Here is a 14,381-nt window from a genome sequence, read left to right as displayed (position 1 = left end):
AGAGAGAGAGAGAGAGAGAGAGAGAGAGAGAGAGAGAGAGAGAGAGAGAGAGAGAGAGAGAGAGAGAGAGAGAGAGAGAGAGAGGGAAAGAGAGAGAGAGAGAGAGAGAGAGAGAGGGAGGGAGAGAGAGAGGAAATGAAACAGTTATTCTTCCATGTAATCCAAGCAAAAATTACAATTAATTATTTCCATTGGCCACAAGCAACAATTCAATGCATTATACATGTAAAGAAACAATTCAATCATATGATTAATCTAACAAGTTACAAATAATACCACTGGGATAAAAAAAAGTTTTAAATCATTAAAAATCTATTTGTTTTAGGAATTGGGATTCATCTGCTTTTGGAAAAGCATCACTACACTTCTACAGAAGTGCTTTTGTGACTCATAACAATAAGTTAAATTCTGTTTCCTGAACTTGCATAATTGGCATCAATTTTCTTTTCATTTATTCAGAGCGTCAATTCACATGTACCATATTTAACTTACTTAAAAAGATGAATAAAACTCAAGTGAAAAATGAATGAGAAATGTTCACCATCACCTCATTCACTCAATTTACAAAGACTTTTCATTGCATGCAAAAAATATGTATTTTTTTGGATGTAGTTACAGATGTTTTTGGGGAGCTGAATACAGTCTGAGTCAATGTCAGTCATTTCATTCCCTGATTCTTCTTTTGCTCTTTTCTCATACCCTCTCTTACCAGTTTTCTGTCAATTGCTGGAGTTTTAAAGACACTTTCATCCTGTCATGTGTATATCCCCGTCACCTTCTAATAAGAGTGGATACAACGGCTGCTTTTCCTTCGCTATTTCCCTTCATTATTCTCAATCACATCAGCATCTCATTTGTTCCTCTCATTACCCTCCTCTGCACAAAAGCCTCTTCTTACATTTTTTCCAGACAAATTACTTTTGTCCTACATTGCTCGTCCCTTCACCTTGTCTCTGCGTTTTCTTCACTCGCATCTCTTTGCATCTCACCACGTGCCGCCTCAAGATCTCCCCACAACCAAACAACTGAATATGTTGATATTTCGCACCGATTGCGGATTCAAAATGTTCACTAAGCAAGATTAAAAGCAAAATGATTGTTTTTCTCTGCATTTAAGTCATGAGAATGTTCTTGCTCTTCAGTATTGAGAAGTGGAGAGATGAGAGGAGCGTGCAGATTCACTTCATTAGGCCAAATGCAATTTATAACTGCTTTCCTTTGGGGTGAAAAATAAGCGTGATGTTTTTGACAGGATGCATGACTGCCACCTTGCTGTTTCCAAAACAAAGCCATAGACGTGTGCCCATGTCCTCTAAAAATTCTCACAATATTTTGAACAGAGCTCAAGTCATTTCCCTCTGTCAGTTTCAGTTTTGCATGCTTTACCGGCATGACAAACCGCGATATGTTTAGTGCAAAATAAACAAAAACTCTATAGTGTAAAATGAAATAAATTAAAAGGTCCTGTCTTTCAGATTCTGCCCTCAGATCTCCCCTGCGCCTCCTTCTCGCGTTCTCGCGCTCTGATTGACATTTAACCTCCAGAGTTGAGCACATGAGCGGTCAGCAGACAGCAGTCTCTGCCTGAGAGACAGAAATATTCCTCTGGAGAATTAAGGGGGAAAGACAGCGTGTCTCTGGCAAAAAGCGAGAAATAAACAAACACACAAGCAGAAACATCAAACCCGAACAAACACACAGACGCTCGCTCGCTCTCTGGTGATACGAGCAGAACCGAGCATTTTCCTGACAGGCCTAGCAAGCAGAGGATCTGATTTACAAAGCACATCTGCATGCTCACAAGACTGTGTGCGTGTGTGTGTGTGTGTGTGCTGACACTGACTCTACCGTACGAACAGGATGCATTTGCACTTGGCTGAATCTGTCTGCCCTCTGCGTTGATCGACTTGTCTGGATGCCCAGTGCCCGTCCATCTGTGTGAGTGTGTGTGTAGCTTGGCCCTTCACAACACGCATACACACACAGAGTCGGTATCTCTCACAGAGACACACACAGACGTTGCTTTGGCACAGCAGGACACACACGCGCACATCTCTGCTCCTCTGCTGAAGTTAAGCACACCGTGCCATCAGCACTGCTCTGAATACATATTTTTGATGTCAATTTCATTTCAACAAAATTACACAACATTTCTGGACAAAAACACACACTGAACAAAACTATTAACAGGTGGGTGTGGTTTGTGTCAATAAAGCAGGAAATAAGGAGTAAAAACTACAGACAAAAGTTCAAAAGCACTCTTCACAACAACAGAGGGACAGATCTAAGAGAGAGAGAGAGAGGGGGGGTAGATATTTGGAGGAATGTCAGCAACCAAACAGATCTCATCCTCCATTTACTGCCATGGTAAGGAAAATAAATACTATGGGAGTCAATGGGGGATGAGATCTGTTTGGTTGCTGACATTCTTCCAAATATCTTCCTTTCTGTTCAGCAGAACAAATAAATTATATACAGGTTTGGAACAATCTGAGGGTGAGTAAATGAATGAAAGAATTTTCATTTTTGGGTGAACTATCACTTTAATGGGTTACAGAGGGGATGTTCTGGACAAACTGTTCTATGTCAATATGAACCGTTACTGGTCTAATTCAAACACTCCAGCCGGACATCATCCAGGAGAGATAACATCACGGCCTATTTTCTCTTCACACAAAAACACACACAGTGTTGTCGCTGTTGTCTTGTGTGTGCTTTAAATAAATAAAAAACAAGCAAAGACTTACAGAGACTTGTCTTCAAAGATTCTCAACAGATTCATCACAGCGAGCTGTTTCATTACTAAAACCATCTTGACAAACACAATCTAATGCCCTCATCCATTCACTTTAGATGTTTAAACGGTGTCTGTGTGAATGAGAGAGAAAAACATTCATTCAAAATAATCCCAAGATCTGTTGAGGATTCAGTTAGTATGGGTGGCAATCTTATTTATTTAATTTGAGCATTCTTCATTCAGGAGGCATGTAATGCTGCCATACAACTTGAATTTAGTATAAATATATAACAAGCTCAAAAATGTTCCCGCTGCAAACATTTCATTTTTGGAACAGATGATATATTTCTCATACCGGATGACCTAAACATCGCTGGTCCAGAAGAACGTCCTGTTTCAGTTCTTTAACACTACACACAAAATACCACCAACAAAATATTTATCACCAATTTAAAATGTTTAACAAATATATTTAAGATTTAATATGCATGTAAGATAAAAAAATACTATTAATAAATAAAAACTTTAACCGAAAGTGCTTCTGAACCAGTGCTTAGTTTGCATCTTGCAAAGTGGTCTTTAATAAATAAGCACACGCGCACACACACACAGATGAATATCAAAATCCATTTGTGCGGACAAAGAGCGACAACATCTGCCTGTGAGAGCTCCTCTAGAGGAGTTTAATCTGCTTCTCTCTGGGCTGTAATTGGTCAGCAGCTGTCTGAACAAAACACTCGTTGAATAAAATTCCAGCCTCCGGCAGGGATCGTTGCCACTGAGAGAGATCATAAATGACACATTCGAGAACAAAACTTCAGAGGGCATCTCCTAAACCCATATGAGCCCATACCGGTTCCACCTGATCCGTTAAAACACAGAAACAGAAGAGCCGAGCAAAAGTTAAAGCTGATTTAGGATCTGCCCATCTGTGATCTAAATTGGTTGACTTCAATGTTTTGCATTTTCCAGGAGTCAGTCGGCAGGCTTTAAGAGCCCACAGGGAAACAACGTGATGTTTACAGCATATCAGACTGCTCCAGTGAGTGCTCTTCAGAAAGCACTAATGCAGATACAGAATCTGACAAAACCTGTGAGGTTTTCTGCTTATTCCGTCTGTGTTATCTTTACAACCCTTCACGGAGATCACGATGGCAGCATTAACTGAATCTTACATGTCAGTCAGATGAACCCCACCTGTTCCAATGGGTGATTCTGGGCCAGAATGAATGAAAATAGTTTCCTCCAATCAGGATTCGATATACAGACGACAGATAAGAACAGACGTCAGATCAGTGAGCATTACACAGTAAAATCACCAGCGTTAAAAAGGTCAAATTAACACTCACAGTGTATACTGTATATAATCCACACTCAAAAGTGAGTTGGATGCGAGTTAATTTGACTTTTTTTAACACTGATGATTTTGCTGTGTACCTTTTCTAAGACAGCTAGACACTACAAATACTCGAATTTACATGTCCTGAAGAAACTGTGAGTGGCGCTTCCCTGGTCAATTTTTACATTCACACATTTTGCTTTTATCCACAATGATTTACAGTACCGTGCATTAAAGCTATACTTTTTATCAGCATGTGTGTTGGATTCAAATCTACGACTATTGCGTTGCTTACACACAATTCTCTATCAATTGAGCAAAACTGCTGTGTTTTTAACTCCGAAGTCTTTTCAAACATGCTATGTTGAAGATGCGCTAGTTTGTAACCGATAACAGAGCGATTGTGAAAGCATCCTGTGATTTATTCTGTGCCCGTGACAAAAGCTTCACTTCTTTCCATATAACGCACTCAAGAATACAGAGAAAAAACAGCAACACGATTCAACACTTTACCGGTCATGTCAATGAGAACTGAGCTAAAGAAAGCGTTTCGTTTAAAACTGTCTACACTGGGAGGAAACAAAGTCACAATATGTACTCCAAAAAAAGCTCTCTCTTTCTGTGTCTGTCAGCTGGTGTTTGAGGGAAAGTCTTTCTGTATGGCTGCATGTCTTTCTGTGTACAGTGGCGGTGTTGTGTTTGGGTTCTTTGTGACACAAGCCGTCTCTTCATGAAGCCCCCTGTAGCCCTACAAAGACACAGTGAGGATCATCAGACCTGAAAAGCTCGTGAAGCTCTGGCTGTGCTCGGTGGATGGACACTAGACGGGTTCACTATGGCATGGACTCCTCTCGTGTGTGTGTGTGTGTGACTATAGACACAGTTTCTCAGGGTCAGTTTCACATCTTTTGTTCGCTTCAACGGGCTGTAAATAATATCTGGCGATTGGAAAGTGAAGTCTGAACAGGAAGCTTGTGTGACTGTGGTGGGTCTTGGGTGTGTGAGAGCAGGAAGTCTGTACGGATGTGCGTACATTAGAGATGTCCAAAAACTAGCATGTCAATACCGAGACAACATTAAAATACAAAACTGAAAAGCTTTTCTCACAGGATTAGTAAGACTGCTTTTAAATGTTCGTATGTTAAAAGTCACGGTTAGAGAGACGGCTGTTGAATGCTTGAGACTAGAAATGCTCACGCTACAATGACAACAAACCACCAACATTACAAAAATCGATCACGCAAGCTCGTTATCAGCCAAACGCCGTCTGTCTCCGAGTTCTGGAACAACTTGTCTGTGACGGAGGAAGATCTTGATGGTTTGATCCTCTGCTCCTGATATTCTGTGCTACCGAGTTCTTCCCTCTAAGGACCAGACTGATGTCCTGGGGCGTGGGGTGACTCTTGTACAGCGCTAGGGATGGGTGTCAGCGTAAGAGAGGAGCGACGTTCCAGCCGAACCGATGCTTTGCGCTGCACGGCTCCTGTCAATCACAGCAGAGCGCCCTGCGGGGGCAACACGCGGCCGGGGGGAGTTCCTCTGTGCGTGAAACATCTTCCTATCAACTCATCCTTTCATCATTCTGCTCATCCAGCCATTTCTGCCTGTCGTATACTATAGTTTTCAACCTCCTCCTTTGGAACGGATCATGCACAGCTAGACTTTTGACCATCAGGACCACACGAATCCTTATTCTCACATGTCAATTGAGCTGATTGATTTTTAAGTGATGGGGAAATCTGAAAATCCTGATGACAAACTGAATGAGTGTATCATTTATTAAGTGTATAAATTATACTTCTCACACTGAGAACTGCATTCTTGTTGCATAATAATTCTACACACACGTAGTACATGCATGCATACAAGCGAAGCGCACACAATTTCACGCTTTCTGGACACTGCAAAACACTTTCCACAGTTTATACACACTCGGCACATACAAGCGTGCGCTAAATGAAAATCTGGAGAGCACTTACCATTTTATTATTGATTTCATGAAAATGAATTTCACAGACTTTCTCTACAATGTCTTCATTCTCAAACGTCACGAAGCCAAAGCCTGCGAAAAGACAAACAGAAAGAGGAACAGTCAGTCGGTGTAGCCTTTGAAGCCGGATCCACCAGACGTCGGCCCCTGTCTGAGATAAACATGGTAGTGGCAGAATTCAGATCTGAACGGACATTGTCTTTTTGAAAGCAGAGCGCTGATGAAATCGCTCTCACGACCGAGTGGACGACAGGGAAAATCGGACAGTAGAAAAGCACAAAGCCTGTTAATGAGATTCATGGAGCCACATCTGAATTTCATTAAAAAGCGTTCTGCGCTCCCTTCATTGAAATTTCATCATATAACAAGCTCTCGTTTTAATGCAAATGTGGGGCTGGCAAACCCTGAATCTGTTTGCGACCGTGGGATTGTCTTCTTTTTTCATATTTATGAAATAAGAAGTATGACCCGGCTTAACAAGGATCTGCCCGTGCTTTCATTATAATGAGAGAAAGAGAAACGCTTTTCTCCGCTGCCGAATTCAAAGCTCACGGGGAAAATGATTTTCTATTCCTGGGTGTTAAGAGGAGGCCAACGGTGAGAACACAAAGAAAACAATTCAGAGAGGAAAATAAACACTTTACTCACTGTTTGTTTATAAAGACAGGATGCTCTTTCAGTCGCACAAAACACACACACACACAATCCTGATCATTTTCACCAGACCAGCGAAAAAAGTGTAGGTATGAAGATGCTAATGTCTGGCATTTGTGCAGTTCAGCGGTTTTTTTTCATACTGTACATGAATGAGGACGTTTACAGCTATAAACCGGCTCTTTATTATCTCAACTGAATCTCCTAGACAGAAATAATATTACATGGAGAGACATCTCAATAAAGTTTTAAAGGTCCATCGTGTATTTTTTTGGAGGATCCATTGACAGAAATGCAATATAATATATATAACTACGTCTTCAGAGGTGTATAAAGACCTGACAAAATGAAGCGTTATGTTTTAATTACCTTAGAATGAGCCATTTCTATCTCCATACACCGTGGGTCTCCTTACATGGAATTCACCATGTTGTTTCTACAGAAGCCATAAAAGGACAAAATGCTCTACAGAGCGCATTTTGTAAATACGTTATCTACTTCCGCAAAGAAGCGAAAAACGAGACGACATCTTAATCCTGTGTCAGTCACTGTAGTGCTTCGAAAGGGGACGGGGAGGGGTGGAGTGAGCCGTTGGTTGCAATTCGCAACCTCACCACTAGATGCCGCTAAATATCATACACTGTCCCTATAAACTGTGCTTAGATTTGCCAAAACACAAAAATCTTGAATCAAAGGTCAAATCCAATGAGATTTTAATATTAAATAAAACCTGAAGACCAAGAGTTATGCTGTCATTTACAATTCTCCATAGAAACATCTGGGAATATAGGCCCATTCACATCAATACCTATACGATAATAACTATTTTACTGTCCACACCAAAAGACAATAATTTAACGTTGATTATTTTTGGGCGGGGCTTTTTCCAGTTTTGATAGGACAGAGACTGCACAGTATACAGTAGACGGACAGGAAGCGATGGGGAGGAGAGAAGGCAGGATCAGAAAAGGATCCCGAGCCAGGACTCGAACTCGAAAAAGCAATCATACATTCTGCTGGGATCATTTTATTTCTTAATAAATTAAGATGTTTGGAGTTCCTGCACTTAAAAAAGCAAACAACTGTAAATCTCTCACCCTTGGCTAGAGGAAACCACTGGATTAATTTTTCATAGGCAGTGCTGAAGTTTTCCCTGACCCTAACTCTTATCTCAACCTTTTTAAAGATTAAAGATGTGCGCAGGGCTCCCCTTTCTCTCTCTCTCCGGCGGTCAGCTGGGCGTCAGAATGAAAGCTGGGGGCCAGGGGTCAAGCGCAGCAGCATGCAAAACACTCGAGAGATGCAAAGAGATAAAAGACCATAAAAGATAACGAATATAACAACACACCTGTTCAGCGCGGACACACACACCTGCAGGACTGTATTGGACTGTATATTTCATATGCAAAAAGCTTTGACGAACATTATAGACATAATTTACATAGACGAGTACTGTTGCGAAGTATATGACTGTATAAAGAGGATTACATGTTTGCAGTCTAATTGATCACTGTATCACTACATTGTTCATTTGCATAAAGCAAACCACCTTTTGTCTGTTTGGAAATATTGAGAGCGGCTTATTTTGTGTGTGCTATCTGAAGGGTAGCTGGGTGATTTTTAAAACTAAGAAGACTCCCCACAACCATCAAAAGCCATTTGTCACTGCAGATTTCTCACGGAGAAGCACACACACACACACACATCTGCTGTCTCTAGAGACATGATGTGAACACAACAAATATACTCAAATCCAGACAAACAGGTTTCACATCACCACGCAATTCCACCAGGAGCCTGAAGGGGGCAGCGCTGTGATAACGGTGCATCTGGTTATGGGACAATCTTGACCTCTGTGTTAACAAACACCCACTCACTTTCACACACTTAGAATCTCACAAACAAACATAAACCCACACACGTACACCACAGAGAGTCGTCCAAGTCCCTGTACACTGAAGAGGCAACACTTTTGAGATGAAACATATGCTCGTCTCAGTTAAGTGTGGAGCTCTATCTGCTCCCTAGTGTGGCGGCTCCCAGTGCTGCGTTCACTCAGATGTGAGAAGATCTGAGCGTTTGAGACTGATGTCTCTATTCAACCTTCAGTACTGTAATGGTTACGAAACTGACCGGGATACAGAAGAAAACAAGACACATGCAAGTTGTCTATTCTATGTGGTTTCAAATATGCAGACGGTATTTTCAGCCTTTGATGAGAGACCGCAAAGCATTCATGGACTGTCTGATGCAAACTATTTTGTAAACTTTAAAGTAATTTTAAGTCGTAACTTTAAAAAACATGTGTTAAGATTTGTTTTCTGAGAGATGTGTGAGATAATTGGTACTTTATCGTAAGGTTATTAAAGTTTATAATACTAAAACTATTAAAATTTTTCTGTTTGCTGAAATCAAATCAAATATTTGCCTAAATTTTATTTGAAAAACTTAAACTAAACTAAATTTAAAAAATGTTTGCTTAGTAATAAACTGAAATAAGTTTAAGCTGAGGCATTCATATGATTAACTGAAAATAAACAAAAAATAAATTCAATTCAATTTAATTAGCAACAAATGACACAAGCAAAATTGTATCCAAAAAATGAATATGTATTAATATTGTATAAGGTTCTATGAGCATTCTGAGCAGTTTTAAGATATTGAGTGCATTTGCATACGTTTATGATTTAGAATATAATTAAAACTGTCTTTTCTAAGACGGTTATCAGATGTTTTTACACAGCAGACGTTTCCCAGTTCTCACAGACGTACTACCTGTGATATCTGGAAAATGTTTGAAAAATATTAATTACATCAAACACAAAAGTGCAATTATAGATCATTTTGTAGAGAATTGATTTTGTTTTCTAAAAACAGTCCCAAAACGTAAGAAACAAAACATCACAATGTTAATAAGTCACAGAATAAGAATATGTGATCAACTCATTTTTGATTCCAAGATTCAGATTCCAAGGCGATGAAATATAAAAATAAAATCTAATTCAAAATATGAATAAAACTACCATAAAATGTAAAACAAAACAATAGCTTATTTAGGATAAATGGAAATTCTGAAAATGGAAAGTCTATCCACATTCAGCTTTGTTTGTACCGTTTACACAGATTGTAGGAAACATTTTTCCCACTTTGATTTATTATTGTTTATTTATTGATACCAATATTTCAGCTGATATCTGGTGATTACGGCAACTAGCATCGTCATCCGGCTCGATTTCAGATGTCTCCCCGCATTAATGCATGTACTGTATGTGCTGCTCACAGTGAAACCGAACACCAGTTTTGCTCCATCCTCAGCGCCGTTGACCCTTCGGTCCTGCAGTCTGACCTCCACCATTCCTGCTGCGTTCGCCCCCCCAGGGCCTCTTCAGCACAGCAGATGGCTAAAGCACCAGCATCCACGGTTATTAAGACCAACAGCGTCCCCGCGGCTCTGAGAACAATCAACACCTCTCTCTCTCTCTTCACAACTTTCCCTTCACCTCAGACAATCTGCTTTGACTCTGGCGTTCCGCGTCCGCTGGCACAGGTGGCGAGAGTTGTTAGCATTTTCCGGCTAAAATGCATCTCACAGAGCAATCAGCCCACGTTCGTATCTCTCTCTCTCTCTCTCTCGGGTTACCGGGTTTCCTCCTCGGCACACGGCGCTAAATCCATTAAAATGCTAAATCAATGAGACATTAAGTGATCTTTGCATAAAAGCAGACTGTGCTAGCGGCTCTTAGACATGTTTAAAGTAGAACACATCAGAGAGAAACTTCCAGAAGGCCGTAATTTGCGAGGGAGAGAAAGCAGCGATAGCTAAAGTTCATGAGCCATCAGACTTCGTTTTAAACCATCCACTCGCGCTCTCTCTCTCACGAAGGGATTTTTAAATTGATCTAAATGCTAAACAGCCCCCCAAGAACATTTACAGAAACGCACACAAGTTGTCCAGCGCGCTCATTAAGAAACGGGAAGCCAGCGTCTGAGAAAGCACATCAGAGAGTGTAAAAACAGTGCACACATTTGGAAACACACACGGTTAGAGGAAGGTTAAAGTAAAGTTTAGGTTGTGGTGTGTGGAGTCTCAGATGGAGGGAGAGAAATCTAATAAACACTGAGGTATGGAGATCCATTACGCACCCAGGACGACCGCCGCTGTGGGACAGTTTAGATTACACCGCATGGGGAGAAATCATTAGCATCCTGTTGGAAACATGTGGTGGGCTGTGTCGTGTCCTCTGTCCTGGACGCAATGAGAGATACTCACACCAGACTGACCACAGTTTGAGATGAAGTTATGGTACTTAAACCTGTCCTTGTGTTTCAGCATTTTTCCCCTTCCCCCCTTGTAGAAGTTTGAAAATGTTAACATGCACCACCGCTCAAACGTTTAGACTACTAATTCTTTACAAGCCTAATAGCACAAATACTGTACATCTTAGAAACGTCTATTTGATGTCTGCATTTACATCATTTGCAAGACGTATTTTTTGCTCATCTGCAATATGTCTTTGAGATGTCAGATGTGATAAAGACACCTGGAAGATGTTTTTCCACAGCAGATGTTTTCCAGATCTTTAGCAGACATCTTACAGACGTACCTGTGCTATCTGGAAACTCTTTTAGAAAATGATGTATCCCATCACAATCACAACGAGTTACTCTAGCTGGGTTTTCAAATACAGTTTTACACAAAAAGATCAAATCTTTTTTAAACGGCCATCCCAATTCAAATGAGTGCTTAGTGTGGCTGTTTAGTACACATCCGCTACTATCCAAAACACACCTCTCCTCAATGTCCACCAATAGCACGCAGCGGTGGTCGACTGCAGAGCAGAGGGCCGGTGACCTACACGTGTCTCAGATTGACATGTGCTGCTAACTACACTGACGACCCCTGACCTGCTGTCAATCTATCCCAGAACCCAGTCGCTCCAGAGCACTCCAGAGAAATAACTCCAGACAAAAGTGAACAGCTTCTAAGGAGGAGCAGCAAACTGCAGATATGAATTAATAACGTGCCGGCACTCCGCTCCATTCAGACGCTGACGTAACTCTATGTCGAACGAGCCCAATTACAGCTAAAGAGAGTCAGATGATTTATCAGCGCTGTTACTCTGCCACACAACCGCTGTTTCATTAATAAAAACAAAAGCGCAAATCAAAGCCACGGGGCTGAAATAAATCCCTGCCAGGTTTTCCCGAGGAATCCCGCGCGACGAGCTCCTCTAACCCCTCGCAGACTAAGAGCATTAAATGTGCTTTTGGTCGCCGGCTCCGTTGACTTCATCAACATCAGACCTGTGGCCTCGACAGCCAATTAAAAGGAGAGGCAGAGGGGGAAAGCCGAGGGTGTTTATTTACCTGAAAACCCTCCGGTGAATCCAGGCCATTAAAGCTGCATCAGCTCAGATCACAACACAGATAAATAACAGCTTCCGGAGACTTCTGCTCGACATGCACACGCACACACACCCTAGGCATTGTGCAGACACCTGTTTTGAGTCGTGCTTCGGCATATATTTAGATTTATTGAAAACAACACGCACTGATCAATCGACCGAGAATGTCAATTGAGAAAGCGAACAGGGTCAGTTCTGATGTTATGTTTACTCTTCTACAGACTGTAAAATAATTCAGATGCCTTCGGCGCTGACCTACAAAACGGTCCACGCTGAGCGGCAGGGTCAAAGGTGACAGGTGGAACGATGGTTATGTTTCCTGTTTCCTGTGACCTGACCCTGAATGGGATAAAGCAGTGTGGTTTATGCACCCGGAGATGTGTGTTTGTGTGTCAGGGGCGGCGGGGGAAGAAACGGTAACGTCTTGCTGCTTTACTGGTTTTATTTATGCCTGTCGCTTCCAGGAAATCCGTGTGTGTGGGCCACCTGCTTGCAAATTCCCTATAAATTTAATGATTACTTTGGTTCATCTCGGCTTTCCGTCCTGTCAGTTTGAATCAGCGTGCTCTAGATTCTCTCTCTCACGCGTGCGTGTTCAGTGCCACAGCTTTCTTTCTTTCTTTCCATAGTTTTACTGTCTTTCATATGTACTTCTTACTAAGGCTTATTTCTTTTGAAAGCTATATGGCACAAACACAATAGTAAATCTGTTTGCTAAGAAAGCATCTGCCAGAGGCATAAATGTCGAAATGCAAAAGTGTGTGTGCTGCAGGTGAGGTGCTTTAGAGAATGCTGGGAAAGTATTTCGTCTGCGTCTCAATGTAGGTCAGCTAACAGCACGGGCCATCCATTCCTGCGTTCTACTTCTAGACACGCGTTTGCAGACGTTGTGGTTCTACCTCTCATTTAAGCCCGTCTTACTCCAAAGAGCACGAGAAAGAAAATACAACAGGAACGAGTGACCTGTAAAAAGCGACCAAAATGATGCCTCAGTGGAGTTAAATATACTGTATATAATATGCATTTTGAGCAACAAGCATACCAAATCTATGTTTGTTTAAACCTGTATGCTACTTAATGCTAAAAAGAAGATATTTTGAAGAATGTTGGTAACCAAACAACACTGGCCCCATTGACTTCCGTTGTATGAACACAAAACCACAGTGACATCTCTCAAAATATCTTCTTTTGTGTTCACCTGAAGAAAGAGTTCTACACAGGTTTTGAACAACATGAGGGTGACTAAATGTTGACAGCATTTTTATCTTTGGGTGAACTAACCTTTTAATATAATAATAATCCCAGAACAGTGCTGCGATAATCATGCGAAAGAAAAAACACAGAGAAAAAACAACTCCTACACGTCTGCAAATACGTGAATCTAAATGCAAGAAAGAAACTCGCAGCAAACATCTGTTTGTGAAAATGCTCCTTTCCTGCTAGGCTATGTGATGTGACTTTGATTCCCGACTCCAATGCACCAAAATAAATCTGCAAACCCCCCTGCTGTACATGTCCCAGACCCCACCGATTCCCTATCTGCCATCTCCGTTCCTCCACAACACAAAGCCGGGCATCCTTAAAGAACCGTGGTACGATCGGGCTTCACGCCAAATGCGCATTCAGAGTTCTGATGAGGTTCTTTTAGATTGAAATCGCTTTTGAATCCGCCGCTTTTGTAAAGTCCGGCGATCGTACGTGTTCATTCATTTGAGGCGAGGGGTTGATTTGAATAGAACACAATGTGTAACAAATTAGCAATTGAACAAAATGGAGATGGCGAACAGAAAGGGGATTGACTCCGGATTAGAGGAACAGACAGTATGGATGTTTCTGAGGTCATGCAGAAGAGAGGTGGTGTGAAGAGAGGATGAGAGAAAGAAAGGAGAGATGAGAGAATGAGCAGATTTCTCCATCTGTGCGTTCACTCCTGCTGTAATTGCATTAGAATTTCAATGGTGCTTTCGAAAAGCGCAGAAAGGGAGCGAACCCTTCAGATGAATCAGACAGCGGTGAACGTTTAAAGTGAATCGCACGCGAGCTCGCCGCAAAGTAGCATTGATTAAACTTAATTAGGCTTTTGGTGGGCACTCAGACTAGACTCGGCGTGTGCGCCGCAGCTCTTTAAAAGCCACACAATGCATCAGTTCATCTGTAATGAAGAACATCGATGATACCGCTTGTGTTTGTGCAGCCGAGATGAATCCTCCGCCCCAGATAAAGTGAAGCGATAGCATTTATGAGCCGGGCCGTCAG

The 14,381-nt window shown here is 41.5% G+C and overlaps 1 protein-coding gene across 2 annotated transcripts in view; it reads right to left on the bottom strand.

The window, feature by feature from the left end:
* The window catches only part of msi2a (musashi RNA-binding protein 2a), a 134,133-nt gene that overhangs the window by 27,875 nt on the left and 91,877 nt on the right, over positions 1-14,381 (bottom strand). For both annotated transcript variants that reach the window (XM_057320809.1, XM_057320808.1), the window contains one exon: positions 6,056-6,138. In XM_057320809.1, coding sequence (XP_057176792.1) covers positions 6,056-6,138 — 83 coding nt within the window. The remainder of the gene's footprint in view (positions 1-6,055; positions 6,139-14,381) is intronic.

The sequence above is a fragment of the Triplophysa rosa genome, linkage group LG22 (assembly GCF_024868665.1).
Source record: "Triplophysa rosa linkage group LG22, Trosa_1v2, whole genome shotgun sequence".
Taxonomy (NCBI): domain Eukaryota; kingdom Metazoa; phylum Chordata; class Actinopteri; order Cypriniformes; family Nemacheilidae; genus Triplophysa; species Triplophysa rosa.
This window is presented reverse-complemented; position numbering and strand designations above follow the sequence as displayed.